This window comes from Sinocyclocheilus grahami, unplaced genomic scaffold, assembly GCF_001515645.1.
Source record: "Sinocyclocheilus grahami isolate Dianchi unplaced genomic scaffold, SAMN03320097.WGS_v1.1 scaffold294.1, whole genome shotgun sequence".
NCBI classification, from domain to species: Eukaryota; Metazoa; Chordata; class Actinopteri; order Cypriniformes; family Cyprinidae; genus Sinocyclocheilus; species Sinocyclocheilus grahami.
Window position 1 is genome coordinate 1,675,480 of NW_015505473.1, and position 18,010 is coordinate 1,693,489.

The 18,010-nt window shown below is 32.9% G+C and overlaps 1 protein-coding gene across 1 annotated transcript in view; it reads left to right on the plus strand.

Moving 5' to 3' along the window:
* Positions 1-18,010, plus strand: part of LOC107600895 (potassium/sodium hyperpolarization-activated cyclic nucleotide-gated channel 1) — a gene marked incomplete at its 5' end in the record, with an annotated part of 125,840 nt that overhangs the window by 95,461 nt on the left and 12,369 nt on the right. Inside the window, 3 exons of the mRNA XM_016292872.1 lie at positions 9,477-9,623; positions 13,597-13,837; positions 17,991-18,004. Coding sequence (XP_016148358.1) covers positions 9,477-9,623; positions 13,597-13,837; positions 17,991-18,004 — 402 coding nt within the window. The remainder of the gene's footprint in view (positions 1-9,476; positions 9,624-13,596; positions 13,838-17,990; positions 18,005-18,010) is intronic.

Genomic DNA, 18,010 nt, shown 5'->3' on the forward strand with positions numbered 1-18,010 from the left:
TTATTATTATTATACTTTTTCCTCATTTCTTTTCACTTCCTTACAGTTTGGACAAACTTAATGAAAATAGTATTAATAATAAATTGTTGTTGTTTTTGTTATTGTTATTGTTGTTGATATTGTTATTAAAATACAAAAAATACAATATTATATTAAACTACAATATAATTACATATATAACAGTTCTAATAATAATTTATTACAATTTTAATAATAACTTAATACTAATATTTATTATTATTATTATTATTATTATTATTCTACTTTTTCTCATTTCTTTTCACTTCCTTACAGTTTGGACACACTTAATAAAAATAGTATTAATAATAAATTGTTGTTGTTTTTGTTATTGTTATTGTTGTTGATATTGTTATTAAAATACAAAAAATACAATATTATATTAAACTACAATATAATTACATATATAACAGTTCTAATAATAATTTATTACAATTTTAATAATAACTTAATACTAATATTTATTATTATTATTATTATTATTATTATTCTACTTTTTCTCATTTCTTTTCACTTCCTTACAGTTTGGACACACTTAATAAAAATAGTATTAATAATAAATTATTGTTGTTGTTTTTGTTGTTGTTGTTGATATTATTATTAAAATACAAAAAATACAATATTATATTAAACTACAATATTATTATATATATAACAGTTCTAATAATAATTTATTACAATTTTAATAATAGCTATTATTATTATTATTATTGTTATTATTAAAATACATTGTTATCATGTTACAGAATTATTAATAAATGCATGAATAGAACTTATAATAAACACATATTATTATTATTATTATTATTATTATTATTACTATTTTTATTAATGTAGTTATTGCCATATTTTTTATAATAATAATTACCATACTATATTAAATAAATTGAGAAATGAGAAAACAACAATAATATTAATATTATTAATAGTAGTAGTAGTAATAATAATAGTAGTAGTAACTGCTGTAATCTCTGTTTTATGAGAGATCTCAAAGGTCTCTTTTCTGAATCCGCTCTTGCACTGTCTGATTCATTGCCGATCATATCTGCTGTTCCATTTGCAAAGACAAGCATAAGAAAGCCAACTAATGGAAGATAACCACACTCCAGCGGCCTTATCTCTCATCAGTCCACTCATCTGTGGCTTTGCAGTAGCAGATCTCTTATGATCAGCAGATCAAACCAGCACATGGATGAGATCAGACCCAGAGAGCAGCCACGGCTCGTGCTTGTGTGCTGAGCAGAGAGTTCTTTCAATGTTCAAGATCAAAGAAGATCGGCAGGAGAGCGCTTCGAGGAGAAGTTTCTCTGATGTGAGGTCAACGTTCACCTTATTCACCTGATGTCATTTCTGATAGCAGTTTAGGAGTAAACACAGCCATTTTTCCTGGCATTTACAGAGCATTCCACAGCAGGAGAGCAAGGCGAGGATCTTCTTCAAAACGACATAAACAGCTAGAATCCCTGGTCAGATCAGCAGTCCTGTTTTGTAATGCTTTACGAATACATGTTGTTGTGTGAATGAATGCAAAGGTTAAACAAGTGGATTGTTTGCTGGATGCTACAAGACATCTAAAGCCAGGTGCACACCTGTTTTTCTGTCCTTCCTTATGATTGTTGCTTGTCAGATTCATCAGTGTCCCCTGTAAGAGCTTGAAATTCAAAGCAGACTGCGACATCAACAGCCTTTTATATGTCAGTTTGTGTGATATATATCTTGGGACTTTGGTCATGATTGACAGTGTTGACTAGGTGATAATTCACGGCATTGATGTTGTCAGTGTTTTGCTTGAAAAAATAGAAAAAGTGTCTGAAATTTGTTGCTGCTGGGCGAAAAAGGAAAGGTCGTTTTGATTGTATGATCATGACGTGAGGGGAATGCTAAATAATGACATTTATATTGCACATTATATTATATAAATAACCCTTAACATGGATTTTTATGCAACATAAATATTTTATTATTGCTAAAAAATTTATAAGAATAAGAAACTAATTGTATATAAACACTGAATGTATTTGCTGTGCTCCTATTTTTCTGAAATTGCTGCAACACGTGCAACAGACATGTTTATTTTGTGTGTTTTTTTTTACTTTAACAGGATCCAAAATATAGATTCTAATTTTCAAAAGGACAGAATAATCAAAGGCATTATGACCTCAAATCATCTTGCCTATTCTCATCTTCCCTCGTAGCAAATTAGGAGATATGTATTATCATCCGCCTCGCATGAGCACCACAGTCTATCCTCCCCAGCCAGGTGACTTTGCAATTTGGTGGAACAAAGCACTTTTTGGGTAGTTGTGTTGTCTCTTCACTTTGAGGGGCAGCCACAAGCTCCTGAGACGCAGGAGAGATGCAGACAGGCTGGGCGGATTGTTTCTGACATCTAATATAACCCTGCCAGAGCCCAGCACAAGTTTAATGTGATGACCGCTTCTGCGAGAAGAAATGGAAAAAAAGAGTGGTGATAAACAAACCTAATCTTGCCAAATCATGTCTGTTCCCATGCTGATAATAAACCCGAACATGGATTAGCTTTCTGTGCTTTTGCACGAGATGTAGTGGAGAGGAAAAATCTGAACGAGCCTAGTATTAACACAAAGAAAATAAACGAAAAGATAGTGAAAGGTAGTAAAAGGAAGAAAAGAAGAGGAAAGTCAATGGAAAATAAAAGGTAGTGAAAAGGAGAGGAAAATCTTAGGAAAAGGAATAGGACAGAACAGGAAAGGGAAAATGTAGGAAGGAAGGAAGGAAGGAAGGGGGGAAGGAAAGAAAGAAAGAAAGCTGGAAGATGAAGGGAAACTGAAAAGGTACAAAAAAGGAAAAGGAAGGGAAAGGAAATGGAAAGTACAATAACAAGAAGAGGAAGAGGAGGAGACAGAACAGGAAGGAAAGAAGGAAGTTAGGTAGTAAGGAAGAAAGGGAAATAATAGAAAATGAAAGGTAATGGAAAGAGTGTGAAAGAAGCAAAAAGGGGGCAGGAAATGAAAAAGAAAGGAAGATTGAAAAATAACACAAGGTCATTGAAATGACAGGAAAAGGGAAAGGCCAAGACGCGAAAGGAAAAGGTAAGGATAAGGAGAAAAGAAGGGAAGAGGGAAAGAAATGAAAGGGACAGGAAAAAAGAAATCTGGACAGTAAATGGAAAGAAACTAAAAAAGCACAACACAACAGGAAAAGGAAATGGAATGAAGGAAGGAATACTGAAAGATGAAAGACAATTTGAAAATGAAAAGGACAGGAAATTGAAAGGAAAAGGACAGAACAGGAAGGGGAGAAGGAAGAAAGGAAGACTGGAAGATGAAATTGATAATAAAATGGGCAGGAAAAGGAAATGTAAAGGAATGGGACAAGAAAAGGATAAGACTGCAGGACAGGAAAGGAAAGGAAAGGAAAGGAAAGGAAAGGAAAGGAAGAGGGGACAGGGAATAAAAAGGAAGGAAGGAAGGAAGGAAGATGAAAATAAATTGGAAAAAACACGAAAAGAGAAAAAAGGGGACAGGAAAGATGGGCAAGAAAATAAGGGGGGGGGGGGCAGGGAAGAAAAGAAGGAAGGAAAGCAGAAAGAAAGAAAAGGATTGTGCAAAAAAAATTCTAATTCAGGAACACTGGCACATGTCTGCAGGAATCGGCTGGTAAATCATGCGTCGATGGCCTTTTTGAAGCGGATATATAAACATGCCGCTGACACTAAAAGGACGCCAGCTGTCATTCACACAGACGGCTGAAATATTTTAGCATTACCTCAGTGGGAATCATGAAATCCATGTAAGCAAGCTTTATGAAATCCCCTCAGGATGAAGTGAGTTTATCTGCTCTGGCAGTACCAATGATATTTGTGCTTTAAGCCACATGCCCAAAACAGCTTGACTTCTCTGTGGCATCTCACCACCTCAGGACTGCTCCTATAAAAGCCTCAGCACTGCCCAAACCAACCAACCCAAAAGTTTCCCTTCTTTGTGAGTTCAGCGTAAATCAATGCACTGCAAACACAAACATGCCTTATCATGCTCTGACAGACACACTGTAATCAATGTAGAACAAGAAGTGACATCGTTTTTTCATTTTTTTGTTTTCACCCTCATTTTCGTTGCGACCCGCCATCTTACCACAGCGTCACTGGCCTGCAGTGTGCAAGACGATGTTTATTCACAGGTGCTGTCGTCACCAGGCTGACAATCCGTTAAACCAAACAGGCTGATCCCCTGATTCCGCTTCCTGAATGTGTGTGTGTGTGTGTGTGTGTGTGTGTGTGTCTATGTATGCAGACTCTGATTAAAATGGATGAGATTCTGAAGTTTCTGGAGTTTTTGGCCTCCAGCTCATGTTTTTCCAAACTTTCAATATGTGCTTGTGTAAGGGTAGGGTGGCCATCTGTCCAGTTTTAGGCCTTTTTTTTAAATGCTATGTTCAACTACCTGCACAGCCTCAAGTTGGATGCTCATTTGTCCTCTTAATATAATCATCACTATTTTATACTTTATCCAATGGTATATAATTACTCAATAGATTTAAACATGGGCTAAGTTTGAACTAATATTAAGTGACCTACATTTTAGACACAACACTGACTCCAAAATAGTTCCAAACAGTCACAGCAGAAAATTTGTGGTTCCAATCAAAGTTTTTTTTGTTTTGTTTGAGTGATTCAACATTTTTAACAAATCATCAGTAGCTTTAAGTGTTGGGCAGTAACGCATTACTTTGTAACGCATTACTGTAATTTGATTACTTATTTAGTAACGGAGTAATTTAACACGTTATAATTTATAGCGGCACGCGTCTGCGTCTCCGACTCGGCACCCAGAGCCGATTGCAGCCACTCTAGTCACTGCTTGTGTTTATACCAGTTGCGGCACGTTTTAGAAGCGTCCCAGAAGCAACTCTGCGTGCTGCTTCACTAAAGATACAAGCATACAGCTCTTTAGATTAAAAAAATTATGACTAGTGCTGTGACTACAACATACATAAACCTGCCAATATCCGTGGCCTTGACTTACCGCGAGAGGAAAAAAATAAGTTTTTAACCACACATCTATCATTTTTATCATATTTATAAAATATTCCAAAACTTTTGTGCAGACCTCTAATGGAAACCAGGCGAGTGACTTGTTGCCACCTACTGGCAGTTTTGGTTTTATATTTAAAGGATCATTTTCCCAACATTTTATATTTGTATATTCAAAATATTTTGGATTTTATAAAATTAATATTATAACATTATATATCTATGTGTAAACAGTCTCTGTAAATACTAATCTAAATTTCGCCTGATTTAATTTGATCGGTAACAGCCCTGCAATAGTCCTATCTTTCTACTGTAATTGCATTTATTGAGTAACTAAATAAATAAATAAATGTAAGGGGACATATACATTTAAAAGGGTTAGTAGAGTTGACTTTATAGAAAGGTTAAAATGCCACAGGAAATAGATTTTAATATCAGCCCCCTAATGGAAAAATTTTGGAAACGTTTCTGTCACTGCTTATACAGGTTTGGGATTATTTAAGTTTTTATACCATTTTCAACTGTATCCAACAAAGTTTCCTCCTTTTTGGTGTTATAAAAATGGCCACCCTATGTAAGAGTCTTCCTCCTGGTAAGCTGCTGTCCAAGCTTCTCAACTAGCTTTAAAAATGTACACTACATAGGATTTCTCATGCACACTAGTCTAGAGTATATGTGTCTGAAAATAAACACAGTGACAGTGTCTCAGAAAGGAAGCCCATATCAGAGCTTTGCGTTTGCCCTGATGCCCAATGACTCATTGAGGTCACTCTTACTCATATTATGAATATTCAGCACTCTCTCTGACTCGTCCAGATTAGAAACATTGTGTGGGGAATTCACTAGGAATGAATTGTGCCCACACCATTTATTTGCATTGTTTTAGCACTCAATTCCATTGCCTGAATTATGCAAATTATGGCACTGTAGTTAAGTATCAGATACCAATCGATAATACCAATCGATCCATGTCAGATTTGTATAGCTGACAGATATACAGATTCGTAATACCTCAGAGACGTATTCTAAAATCAGCATGGTCAAGCTAAAGCAGTCTGTACCATCTTAGTGTCCCACAGCCTAAAGACATCAGCTCTTAAATTCTCAAGGCCTCTGTCTAAGAGACAAGGATAAAGACTTCTTGTCGGGATTGTAAGTAGCCCTGGGTCTAGCCGTCTCCCCGCCGCAGATGCAGCAGAGAGAGACAGGGAGATTTGGAACATTAGTCTAATTGCTTGGTGCTTGAATTGTCATTTAAAGCCATTTCACCCGCACTGATAAAGGATCACGCGGTCTTCTGTTCTGTCCTGCTGCATTTCCCACTCACTGCCATCACATAAAACATATGCTTTTTTCCATGTAAAACAATCTGATTATGGAAATAAACATTAAAAGTGCTGTATCCTACATGTTTACAGTACTTATGGTTACCAATTTAGGAATAAGCATGTTGTTTTTGCAACTGTGTAGTTCAGATTTCGAAGAAAATGAATTGTTATCATTGGCTAAAATGAAAAACACAGTTTTTTTTTTTTTACATTTTCCATTTGTGAAAGGAATACTACATTTGTCAAGATCATGCACTATTAATTTGTCCTGCAATGCAATGCATTCAATCTAACCTTCCATATTAAATGTGATAAATGAACTGAAATCAATGATTTTTAACATCAACTTTTGGCAGTTTGATCATGGAGATGTTTTTACCCAAATTGAGATTCAAATTTGTTTTTATTTATTTTTGTTGAGAAAATATACTACTATTGTCTATTATCAAAAGTTGTAAGATTTATTTATTTTTTAATTTTTAAAAATTATTTTACAGTTTTATTTAGCATGGATGCATTAAATTGATAAAAAAAATTAATTTAATTAAAGACATTGTTAATACTGTAAAAATTAACAGTACATGTAAGTGTAAAAGGGAATTAACAGTAAAATGTTACAGAATAATTCTATTTCAAATGCTGTTCTTTTAAACCTTCTAGTCATCAAGTAGTAGTAGTAGTAATAATAATAATAATAATAAAAAAGTTTTCACTATAATAATATTAATTACAATTTTATATTTTCTTATAAATAATTATTTCATTTTAGATTATATTAATATAAAATAAAAATATTGATTTTTAATTTAATATTATATTAGGTGAAAGATACATCATGCAGATGCGCTGGGACACATCATCAATGATGTATTTGTTTTTACATTTCACAAAAATATTAAGCAGCACAACTGTTTTCAGCATTAATAAAAAAATGCTACAGCCAGTTTGAATTTGTGGAACAGTTTCTTTAATGAATCTAAAAAGTACACTTATAGAGAATAGATAAAACAGCTCGTACAGAAATAGAGTTCATATATCTAACAACATTTATTGATTAATCATGAACAGAAGAACTGATATAGATATGTAAGTCAATCAATGTAGAAGTTTAAAATAGATTGCTCTGGGACAGATATAGACTGTCTTGGTATCATTTCCTGTGACGGTATGGAGTGGGCAGCCTGTGTAGCTACAGAAAGCATACGAAATTGAATTTTTGTGTAACCAGAGATAGGTGACAGGGAGCAGGTGCTGGATTAGACATTCCTGCTCTGATGTCATCAGCTGAGTTGGCAGACAGGAAGTGTTCATCCGCGCGCACCACCTGCCCACAGACAATGACCCAGCACAATTCCCTGTGTGCGTGTGGATGTGTTTACACAGGGTTCATCTGAAAGACTCATCACTAAATCATGCATGAATTAAAAAGATCATTTCATCAAACGCCTACACTGAGGGGCATTTCATTGCTCAAGGTTGCTCTTTCATAGCTCAGGTAAATGTTCTGAGTTTTGTTTCATTTAAGGAGCAATTCCTTGGGGGACGTAAAAATAGAAACAGCCGAGACAATAATAGCAAAGATAATTCTGTCCTGGATGCATCTGATGAAATGTAAGTATCAAAATCTCTGACTTTTGATTGCAGACTTTAATTGCGAAATTGAAGAGCACAACGATATATACAAATTTAAACCATTTCTAGTTCACAAACTACTCTAAATTGCATTTAGTCATTAAACACACTTGCACTACCCTTCAAAAGTAAAAAAAATAAATAAATAAATTTGGCTCAGAAATGCTGCACTTATTTGATCAAATATGCAGGAAAATACTAATAATAAATATTATTACTAATTAAAATAATTTTCTATTTGAATATACTGTATTTTAAAATGTTGTTTATTCCTGTGATGCAAAGCTGATTTTTTTTCTGCATCATTAGAAGATTTCAGTGTCACATGATCCTTCAGAAATCATTCTAATTATGTTGATATTCCTTTATTATAATATGTTGCTGTTCAAGAAACATTTATTATTAGTATTATTATTATTATTATTATTATCAATGTTGAAAACAGTTGTGCTACTTATTTATTTATATATTAACCATTTATTTATTTATGTAATTGTGGAAAATGTAATACATATTTTCAGAATTATGCCCTGAATTCCATTCATTTGATGAATGGAAAATTTCATTTTTTTTTTAAAAGAACAGCATTTATTTAAAATAGAAATATTTTGCATGAATATATTTCATTATATTCTTATCACTGTCATTTTTGATCAATATAATATGTCTTTGTTGAATCATTTAAAAATTAAAATGATGATGATTATTATTTTTATTTTTATTATACATTATTGTAGTATTATTAGAATCAAAATAATAAACAATAATAATAAAACAATTTATTTTCAAAAGTTTCAGCAATAATTTGTAAAGAAAGTGTTTTTGCATTTATTGGTGTTATAATTTAAAAGAACAGCATTTATTTAAAATAGAAATATTTTGCATGAATATATTTCATTATATTCTTATCACTGTCATTTTTGATCAATATAATATGTCTTTGTTGAATCATTTAAAAATTAAAATGATGATTATTATTATTTTTATTTTTATTATACATTATTGTAGTATTATTAGAATCAAAATAATAAACAATAATAATAAAACAATTTATTTTCAAAATTTTCAGCAATAATTTGTAAAGAAAGTGTTTTTGCATTTATTGGTGTTATAATTTATACATGTTATAAATTGTTGAAATAAATTATTGTGTGGGGGTTTTTTTAGAAGCAGGAGACTAACTCCCATGGTGTGCAATGTTGTGTCACTGAGGTCAAAACACCCATTCCTGTCAAGTGTAATCAATGAAATACAGCTAATGTTGCATATTCTGCTCAAAACTGTACATGTACAATGTACAATCTGACAAGAAACAACAGTAAAGGACAGAAAAAGACACGCCTTAAGCAAAAGTCTCCATTTGCCCTCCATTTAATTCAATTGCAATCTAGGAGAACCAACTGTGATATTATTTCCTACGAGCCTTGCTTACTTGCATCAGTTCCAGCTTTTTTTTTTTTTTTACTCAAAACTTTTTTCTCTTACAGTACAAGCAAGTGGAGCAGTACATGTCCTTCCACAAGCTTCCAGCTGACATGCGGCAGAAAATCCACGATTACTATGAACACCGCTACCAGGGAAAGATCTTCGACGAGGACAGCATCCTTAACGAGCTCAACGACCCGCTCAAAGAGGTGAGACACAAATACCTCATAGTAGTGCTGACCCAGGGTCAGAGCTAATGCGGCCACGGGAACATTTCAACCTAAGCATCTCAGAAAATAAGTGCTGATCTAGGATAATCTCCCTGTCTGGATGCATAATCGCTTTCATTTGGACATGAAAGGAAACATCTTATCTTAGATCTTCACTACTTCGCTATTATTTCAATGCTACGTACAGTTCTTTAAGCCCTAGTAACCGCTTATGGCAGATTTACTCATCTGTATCAGTAACGCTGTGTCAGGTTATTGGTAGACTGAGTTATAAAAATCTGATATCAGCCCCCCAACAGCCACAGCTGATGTTCTTATAGACAAATTAAGACTTTTAAGTTTTTTTATGATGTCATAAGGAAGATTAACATCTACTGTATGTCTGATTGAATATAATGAAATACATATTTAAAATAACATATAATAGCTTTATGTGGTATTTTAATAGTAAGTAATGATTTCCATACCAACATTACATTAAAAGTAAGTCTCATAATTATATCCCAGGAATACAACACAAAACACCCAGCGTGTTGAATTAAATATATGAAAGTACGCCATTAAAATTAAATCAATATGACATGAAATCAATGCTTAATGCTGTGATAAAAAAGACACCAATTCACATATACACAATGAGATACATATTAAATACTGTTAGAAGGTAAATAAATAAATTCTAGGTTGTTTTGCATAATATTACAAATGTGTTTTGCATAATATTTTGTATAATATTAAACATAAATATTAATTATACCTTTCTTGTTTTGCATAACATTAAAAATATTATCTTAAATACATTACCTTTTTGCATTACAGTTCAATTGTCAATTGTTTTTTAACAATAACAAATATTGTGATAAAAATTAAATTTTAATAAATAAGTATTGGGATATATATTCAAACAAAAATATTACACCCTTCTAGGTTGTTTTGCAAAATAATAAAAAATATTGTCTTAAAGGCCTGAATTGTCTTAAAAATTCTGATTAAAAGTGCCATTTTTAAAATAAATATTGAGATACATCTTCAATATTGTCAGAAGGCAGCAACATAAATAAATATTTTTCTTCACAATTTCTAAATTAAAAAACAAATGCTGCATAGTTGAAATCCTCTATACAATAAAAATGGAAAGGTCAAGCACATTGCATTGTGGGATACAGTACCCAACACAATGTGCTCTATTGTACATTATACTGCACATTTTGGTAAATATTAAAGGTCATCTAGATATTCTACAAGTACAAAAAATTAGCATGCAGTAGACATATGCATTGGAAATGTATCAAGATTACCAAGAATGCAGCACTCATGTCATCGTGATTGAGCAGACAGAGTGAGTGTCTATTATGACACAGCAAAATGAGAGATAACACTGACGGCATCATCCCCAAAACACCTTTAACTCCCGGCAGCACCTCCCTCCCTCCCTCCCTCTCTCTTCCATCTCTCTCTTTCCCTCGGTTGGTCAGGGCTGCTATTTTTACATGCACCGCCTTGTGACAAACCAGCTTTAAATAGATAAAGTCTCCAGCTTGTCTCCCTAGTGGAGGTAAAGGGTTGGACGTGGCTATCAAACTCATTATTCCTCCTGTGTGATTGCGGTCAGAACCTTCCTGACGCTTTTCTGACTACGCCACGATTTAAAGCTCAGTGCAAATTTATTCTTCACACCCAAGCCACACCAAACAAACACATCCTTCAGCCCGGAAGCGTGGAGACAAGAAAGACTGAAAATTATGTGCATCAGGCTTTCAGCTAATGGCTGAAGTGAGCTTGACACTGACTGTATGGGCACCATAAAATAAGCTCACTGCAATGCAGTGGGAAGACAGTCTATAGAGGCTGGTGATTGTCGCAGAGGAGAGCTAAGCAAAAAGTAAAAAAAAAAAAGCTTTGAAATCTGTAGTTTAGAAAGTCATTTTTACATTGCTCAGCCCTACTAAATAATATGTTAAATATTCACAACATATTTGTTTTTGCTGATAGTTAAAAATGAAGCAACATTGTGATTATATATAATTTAAGACATAAATACTGAGATCACGTTGTCAGAAGGCAAAAACATTAAGAAACTTTAAATTATTTGTTTATATGACACCTTTCTCGGCTGTTTTACAAACAAATAAACAAACACACAAATAAATAAATATTTACTGTTTTCTCTGTCTCTTGTCCCACAGGAAATTGTGAATATGAAATTAAGCAACAGTGTGATAAAAAAACACCCTTCCTGTCATTTCAGATATAAATATTGAGATACATATCAAATATTGTCAGAAAGCAAAAAACATTCAAATAAATAAAGTAAATGAATAAATAAAAATACATGTTTTATTTATAGTACACCTTTTTTGGTTGTTTTACTAAAAACACAAAATATCAAATATATTAAATGTTTTACTTTTTTGCATTACTATTCAGCTGTTGATTTAATATTGAAAAACATTCAGATAAATAAATAACCAACCTAAATAAATAAGTAAATAAATAAATGTTTTGTTTTTGTTAATATTACATAAAAAAATGCTATCTTAAATGCGTTGTATTTATTTATTTATTTCCTATTCTATGTGTCTTGAGTATGTATTCTTTCCGTTTTGTCCCACAGGAAATTGTGAATGCAAAATTAAGCAACAAATTATTTGTGATAAAAACTTAAAATTAATGAAAAAAATTAATAATATTAATAATAATAATAGTAATAATAAATCTTTTACACAATTTCAGTTATAGATAATACATGCATATCAAATATTTTTTTAAAGAATAAATAAATAAATACATGTTTATATTACACATTTTAGATTGTTCTACAAAAACGCAAAACATCACAAATATACTGTATTACGGTGTTAAAGGGGTCATATGATGTTGCTAAAAAGAACATTATTTGGTGTATTTGGTGTAATGAAATGTGTTTATGCGGTTTAAGGTTAAAAAAAAAGATTATTGTTTCTCCTCTATGCCCCGCCTTTCTGATTTTTACAAAGCTCATCGTTCTGAAAAGCAAGGTGTGCTCTGATTGGCCAGCTATCCAGTGCGTTGTGATTGGCCGAATACCTCAAGCGTGTGACGGAAATGTTACACCCCTTACCATATTCTCGGAGCGACGAGACAAAAACATTAAAACCCATTATAAACGAGGCATTTGTTGCATCCAGTGGGGACATCATTATGGATTATAATGACTTGTACCGTCTTTTGATGTGTTGCATCGCGCCGCGTAAACATAAAACCCTTGTCTGCATTTGTGATCGGAGAAATGACAAACAAAAAGCGCTACTCTACACTGCCCAAAACTCGCGTTTGAATCGTCAGTGGCAAATCCACAATCCAAATATGAAAACGTACGTATAGTCTGTGAGTCAGAACAGCCGGCATTGTAGTGTTACTCTACCAGGATCAGGAAACAGTCCTCCATAAAATGTGCTGCACACATCTGAATATTTGGGTTGAACTGTTCTGGAACAGTGTTGTAAATACAACTTAACCACTGATTTCTAGTCGTGTCCTCTTTTAGAAGACCAAACAAAGTAGTTTCGCTTTCACAACGAAACACACAGCGTCTTCACGACATGGCGGCAGCAACAATACTACAGCGAGAATAAAAGTTATGCCTTCTTTCTTTGCGTGAACATTTGGGCGGCGTTATGCAAATCTTCCCACATCGTGACGTAGATATGTGGGGGCGTGTTAGAACGAGCCGTTTTAGGTAGGCGTGGTTGACTCTTAACTTTTATAAAGAGTATCTCTTTGGATTTGAGACTTTAGTCTTTGCAACTTTACAGATCTTCTTTATGCACCAAGAGCTTGTAACACTCCAAAGAGAAAGGAAAAATTGAAATCGCATCATATGACCCCTTTAAAAAAAAAAAAACGTAAATGCATTTTTCTTTCTTTACTGTTTGATGTCTTTTGATCGTGTTTTCCTTGTTTTGTCCGACAGGAAATTGTGAACTTTAATTGTCGTAAGCTGGTGGCCACCATGCCATTGTTTGCAAACGCAGACCCTAACTTTGTGACGGGAATGCTGAGTAAGCTAAAGTTCGAGGTCTTCCAGCCTAACGATTACATCATTCGCGAGGGGACCGTGGGTAAAAAGATGTACTTCATTCAGCATGGAGTGGCCAGCGTCATCACCAAATTCAGCAAAGAGCTGAAACTCACCGACGGATCCTACTTTGGAGGTCAGTTCAAAACTCAGATTGTTTCCTCCGTTTCTGTCAGATTCATTCATGGTTTAAAGCACAATTACAGCACAATCAAATAAAAATACAAACATTAACCCTAACCAGTGCCATGCAATTCCTGCAAGTACATCATTTCGTACTGATGGACCAAAATCAAACTGACATGTACAGTACAAACCACAAGCTTTTAACTCTGAGAACAGCCACACAGTGTTTTATAATTCAGAGATTATGTCACGAATGACCTTGATGTCACATGTTCTTCAGTGTTACCTAAGCTGCACAATTGTGGGAACAAAAATTTAAATGAAATACATTTTTCTCACGATTCATGAAGGTTGTGCCTGCTCTAGCATGGCTGCACTGTGATGCCAGCCACCTGCTCCAGTGGAAAACCATCTGCTACTGGTATTTTGGCCCGTAGCGGGAATGCTGCTGGCATGTGTGCGTTTGTACACGGGGGCGAACGTGTGTCAAAGCTGCTGGCAGTGTCAGGAAATCTCTCCCTCTTCTCTGCCTTCTTATAGAAACTCAACACACATTGACCTTGGTCCTATATTGAAGGGAGATCACACAAAAACATGCAGGACAACCCGATTTACTCACTTGTTAATGGTTAGCATTAAGTCGAATTGCGTTCAGTGTAGTTTTTTGACCGCCATGCAATTTTCAGTGACCAATACCAAAGCTGACACTGGAAATTCAGGAAAAAAAGTGTCTAGTATTTATTTATTGACTGATTAAAAATAGCTGAATAGCAATATATAGCTATCAGCAATTAATTAATAAAAAATAATTTCAAATTCTAACTAAATGCTAAATACTATTTATTTTAGTTAGTTAGTTAGTTAGTTAATTCGTTATAATAAAACAATTCATTGTGAATAATAATTTTAATAATAAAAAAACTAATTAAAATATGTATTACTTTTATTATTATTATTAAATTAAATACAAAAGCAAGTAATTGGGTCTATAAATCCAAAACATTTGTACTGATGCTTGTACTTTAATACCATGAGCTGTTACATTTTAATAATAATAATAATAACAAAGAAAATAAATAATAAATAAAAATAATTACAATTAATTTTAATAAATATAAATTAAGAAAATTAGGACTATTGTAAAGTAAATTATGACAATGATGACTATTATTATGTTTTTTATTATGATTAGTATCACCATTATTATTATTACAATTAATAATAATTAAAAAGGCTTATTTTTTTATACAATTAGTGCATTAATTGTTGTTGTTATAGTACTAATAAATACAGACCAAAAAAAGTATTATTATATAATTATTATTATAATTGACTTTTGGAATTATCTGAAATCTTTGCACTGATTCTTGCATCTTTAAAACACATGCTGTGGTTTAATTTAAATTTTAATAATAATAATAGTTATTGTTATTATTATTATTTGTCTTATTTATTTATTTATTTTTAAGCATGCTGTGATTCAAAGCATCCGTGTAAGTAAACTAAAGTTCTGGCAGTGTGCCGTGAGGTGAGGGCCAGTTAAGGTGAAGCGCTGATCACGATAAATCAGGCAAACCCCGTCGATTAGCTCACAGCTGGGATACGTGCCAAACCGACAGACCTCCAAGGCTATGAGGTCAAGTGTCATTTCCATTTGCAGAGGCCCGAGAGGAGGGCTGGTTGATTGGACGCTCTTTTGTCAGGGTGAGAGAGACACCTTCACACATTTGCTAGCTTAGGTGCTAACTCGTTCAGGCACTCATCCACCGCTGGCAGCCAGCCACAGACGTGCAAAGTAAGACAATTACTACTGGAATCTGAAATTTCTTGACGTTTCATCATATTGTTGCTTTCAGACTCTCTCCATCTCTCTTGACTTTTCTGTCGCTGTTATTGGGCTGTGAAAATGGGCATTATGGTGACATTTGAGCCTAATGAAACAATTAGAAATAGAACAGCAAGCGCAAAGTACTTTTGCCGTCCTCACCTTTATACTGCACCGCATGACGCAAGAGAGATGGCACTTTTCCATTAAAAAAAACTCCAACACCTTGTTCCCACTCCCAGCTGGAGAGTGTTGTTAGCATGTCCCGCGGGCTGACTTTTTCCACAGCATTTTTCTTGTCCAGGACAAAATGTCAAGGGTATCATCTCTAGACTCTGTAAATAATGCGACAAATCTGTCATTTTGAAGCACAGGATGAACAGTCCTACATTTACAGCAAATATATTCACAAAATCAGTAGTCATATGATATTTACTCCAGCTTACAGACATTATATATAGGAGTATGTACCCACGCACATTTCAAGGTTAAAGACAGGACCATTTGCACTTCTATAAGCACTAAGGACTTTTCTTCCCGAATACAGATTAAACCAAATTGTGGACAAGATTAAACTGCCACTGACGACTCAGGTTCATTGACAACAAGGTTCATTACAAATCTCTCTGTGAGACACTTTGAGTATGTACTTTGTTCAATGAAACACTTACTTCTCAACCATTGATGGGGCACAGTTTCAGGTATTACATTAATAATAATAATACAAATGATAATAACAACAATAATAATATTTCTTTGTTTAATAATATAAGTAATATTGTCTTTTTATAATAATAATAACAATAATCATAATAATAAACAATCACAATAATTCATTATTATTATTATTATAGTTGTTGTTGTTTTAAATAATACATACACTTATAAATAAAATGTTATTGTTATTATACAAATAAAGCAAATATATTACTAAAATACAAACAAAAAGAAACAATCAATTGAACAAATACATTTTAAAAATATTATTATTATTATTAGTGTTATTATTATTATAAATAATATAAAAAATTATAAATAAAATGTTATTGTTATTATACAAATAAAGTAATTATATTTATATTACAAAAATACAAACAAAAATAAACAATCAATTGAGCAAATAAATTATTATTATTAATCAATAATAATAATTGTTGTTGTGGTGGTTTCTTTGTATAATAATATAAATAAATGTTTTTCTTTTAAAAGAAATATAAATCAATATATTTATTTAAATAAGTAGTAGTGCTGTCAAACGATTAATCGCATCCAAAATAAAAGTTGTTGTTTACATAATATATGTGTGTATACTGTGTATATTTATAATGTATATATAAATACACACACATACAGTATATATTTTGAAAATATTTCCATCAAATACAAATAAAGTATTTTTAATTTATAATCCAAACAATTAAAACTACTACTACTATTATTATTATTATTATTTCAAATAGGTGAAATAAACAAATACTTCATAATTCACTATTTAGTGCTGAAGTATGCGTAGTTAGTCCAAACCTTTTTTCGTAATTATAAAAATATATGTTCTTGGAAAGCTCACCAACCAAGCTACACAAGGCAGCTCTTCTAGAAGCTCAATAAATTAGTGACGTTCGGTCTATTCCTATAACACAAAGTTGCTGGAAAATATACTTTTGGAAAGCAATGATACAGATGTTATTAAATTGTCAACAATAGCCTCACTTTTTTTTTTTTTTTTTTTTTTTGCTTCCATATTGTGAGGAAGAGTACCTCAAGTTTGTACAGAACTGGGGAAAACTGCATTTTCATATTATGCACCCTGGGTATGGAATAATTTACAAAAAGATCTCAAACTAGATACATTTGTGTCTACTGGTGAATTTAAAGGTGATTGGTGATTGCTTTTGTTGAGAGGATGTTTAAATATTGTTGTAATGTGTACTTCTTGTCTTACTGTATGGCTGCTACCTTGGCCAGGTCGCTCTTGAAAAATAGATTTTAAATCTCAATGAGACTTCCTGGTTAAATAAAGGTAAAAAAAAAAACAATCCAAAAGAAACAGCATTAATTCCTTCTCACATGACTTGCATCAGAGCTTCAACACAGGTAAATGCTAAATTCAGTTACCACATGACCTGCAAGTAAAGTGTGTTCCAAAACCAACCAGTAAGAGTGATCTTATTAGTTTTTGATATTCACAGAATAACATATTAAACCAGATACGTCACGTGAATTCACACCCTCATGCTATGTTTATATGCTAATCTGATGCTCAACCGGCCTCCTTCTGCAACGAGTGACCTCCATTATATAAAACATGTAATATCTTCAATTCATCTGTTTCCCACAGAGATCTGCCTGTTGACGAAA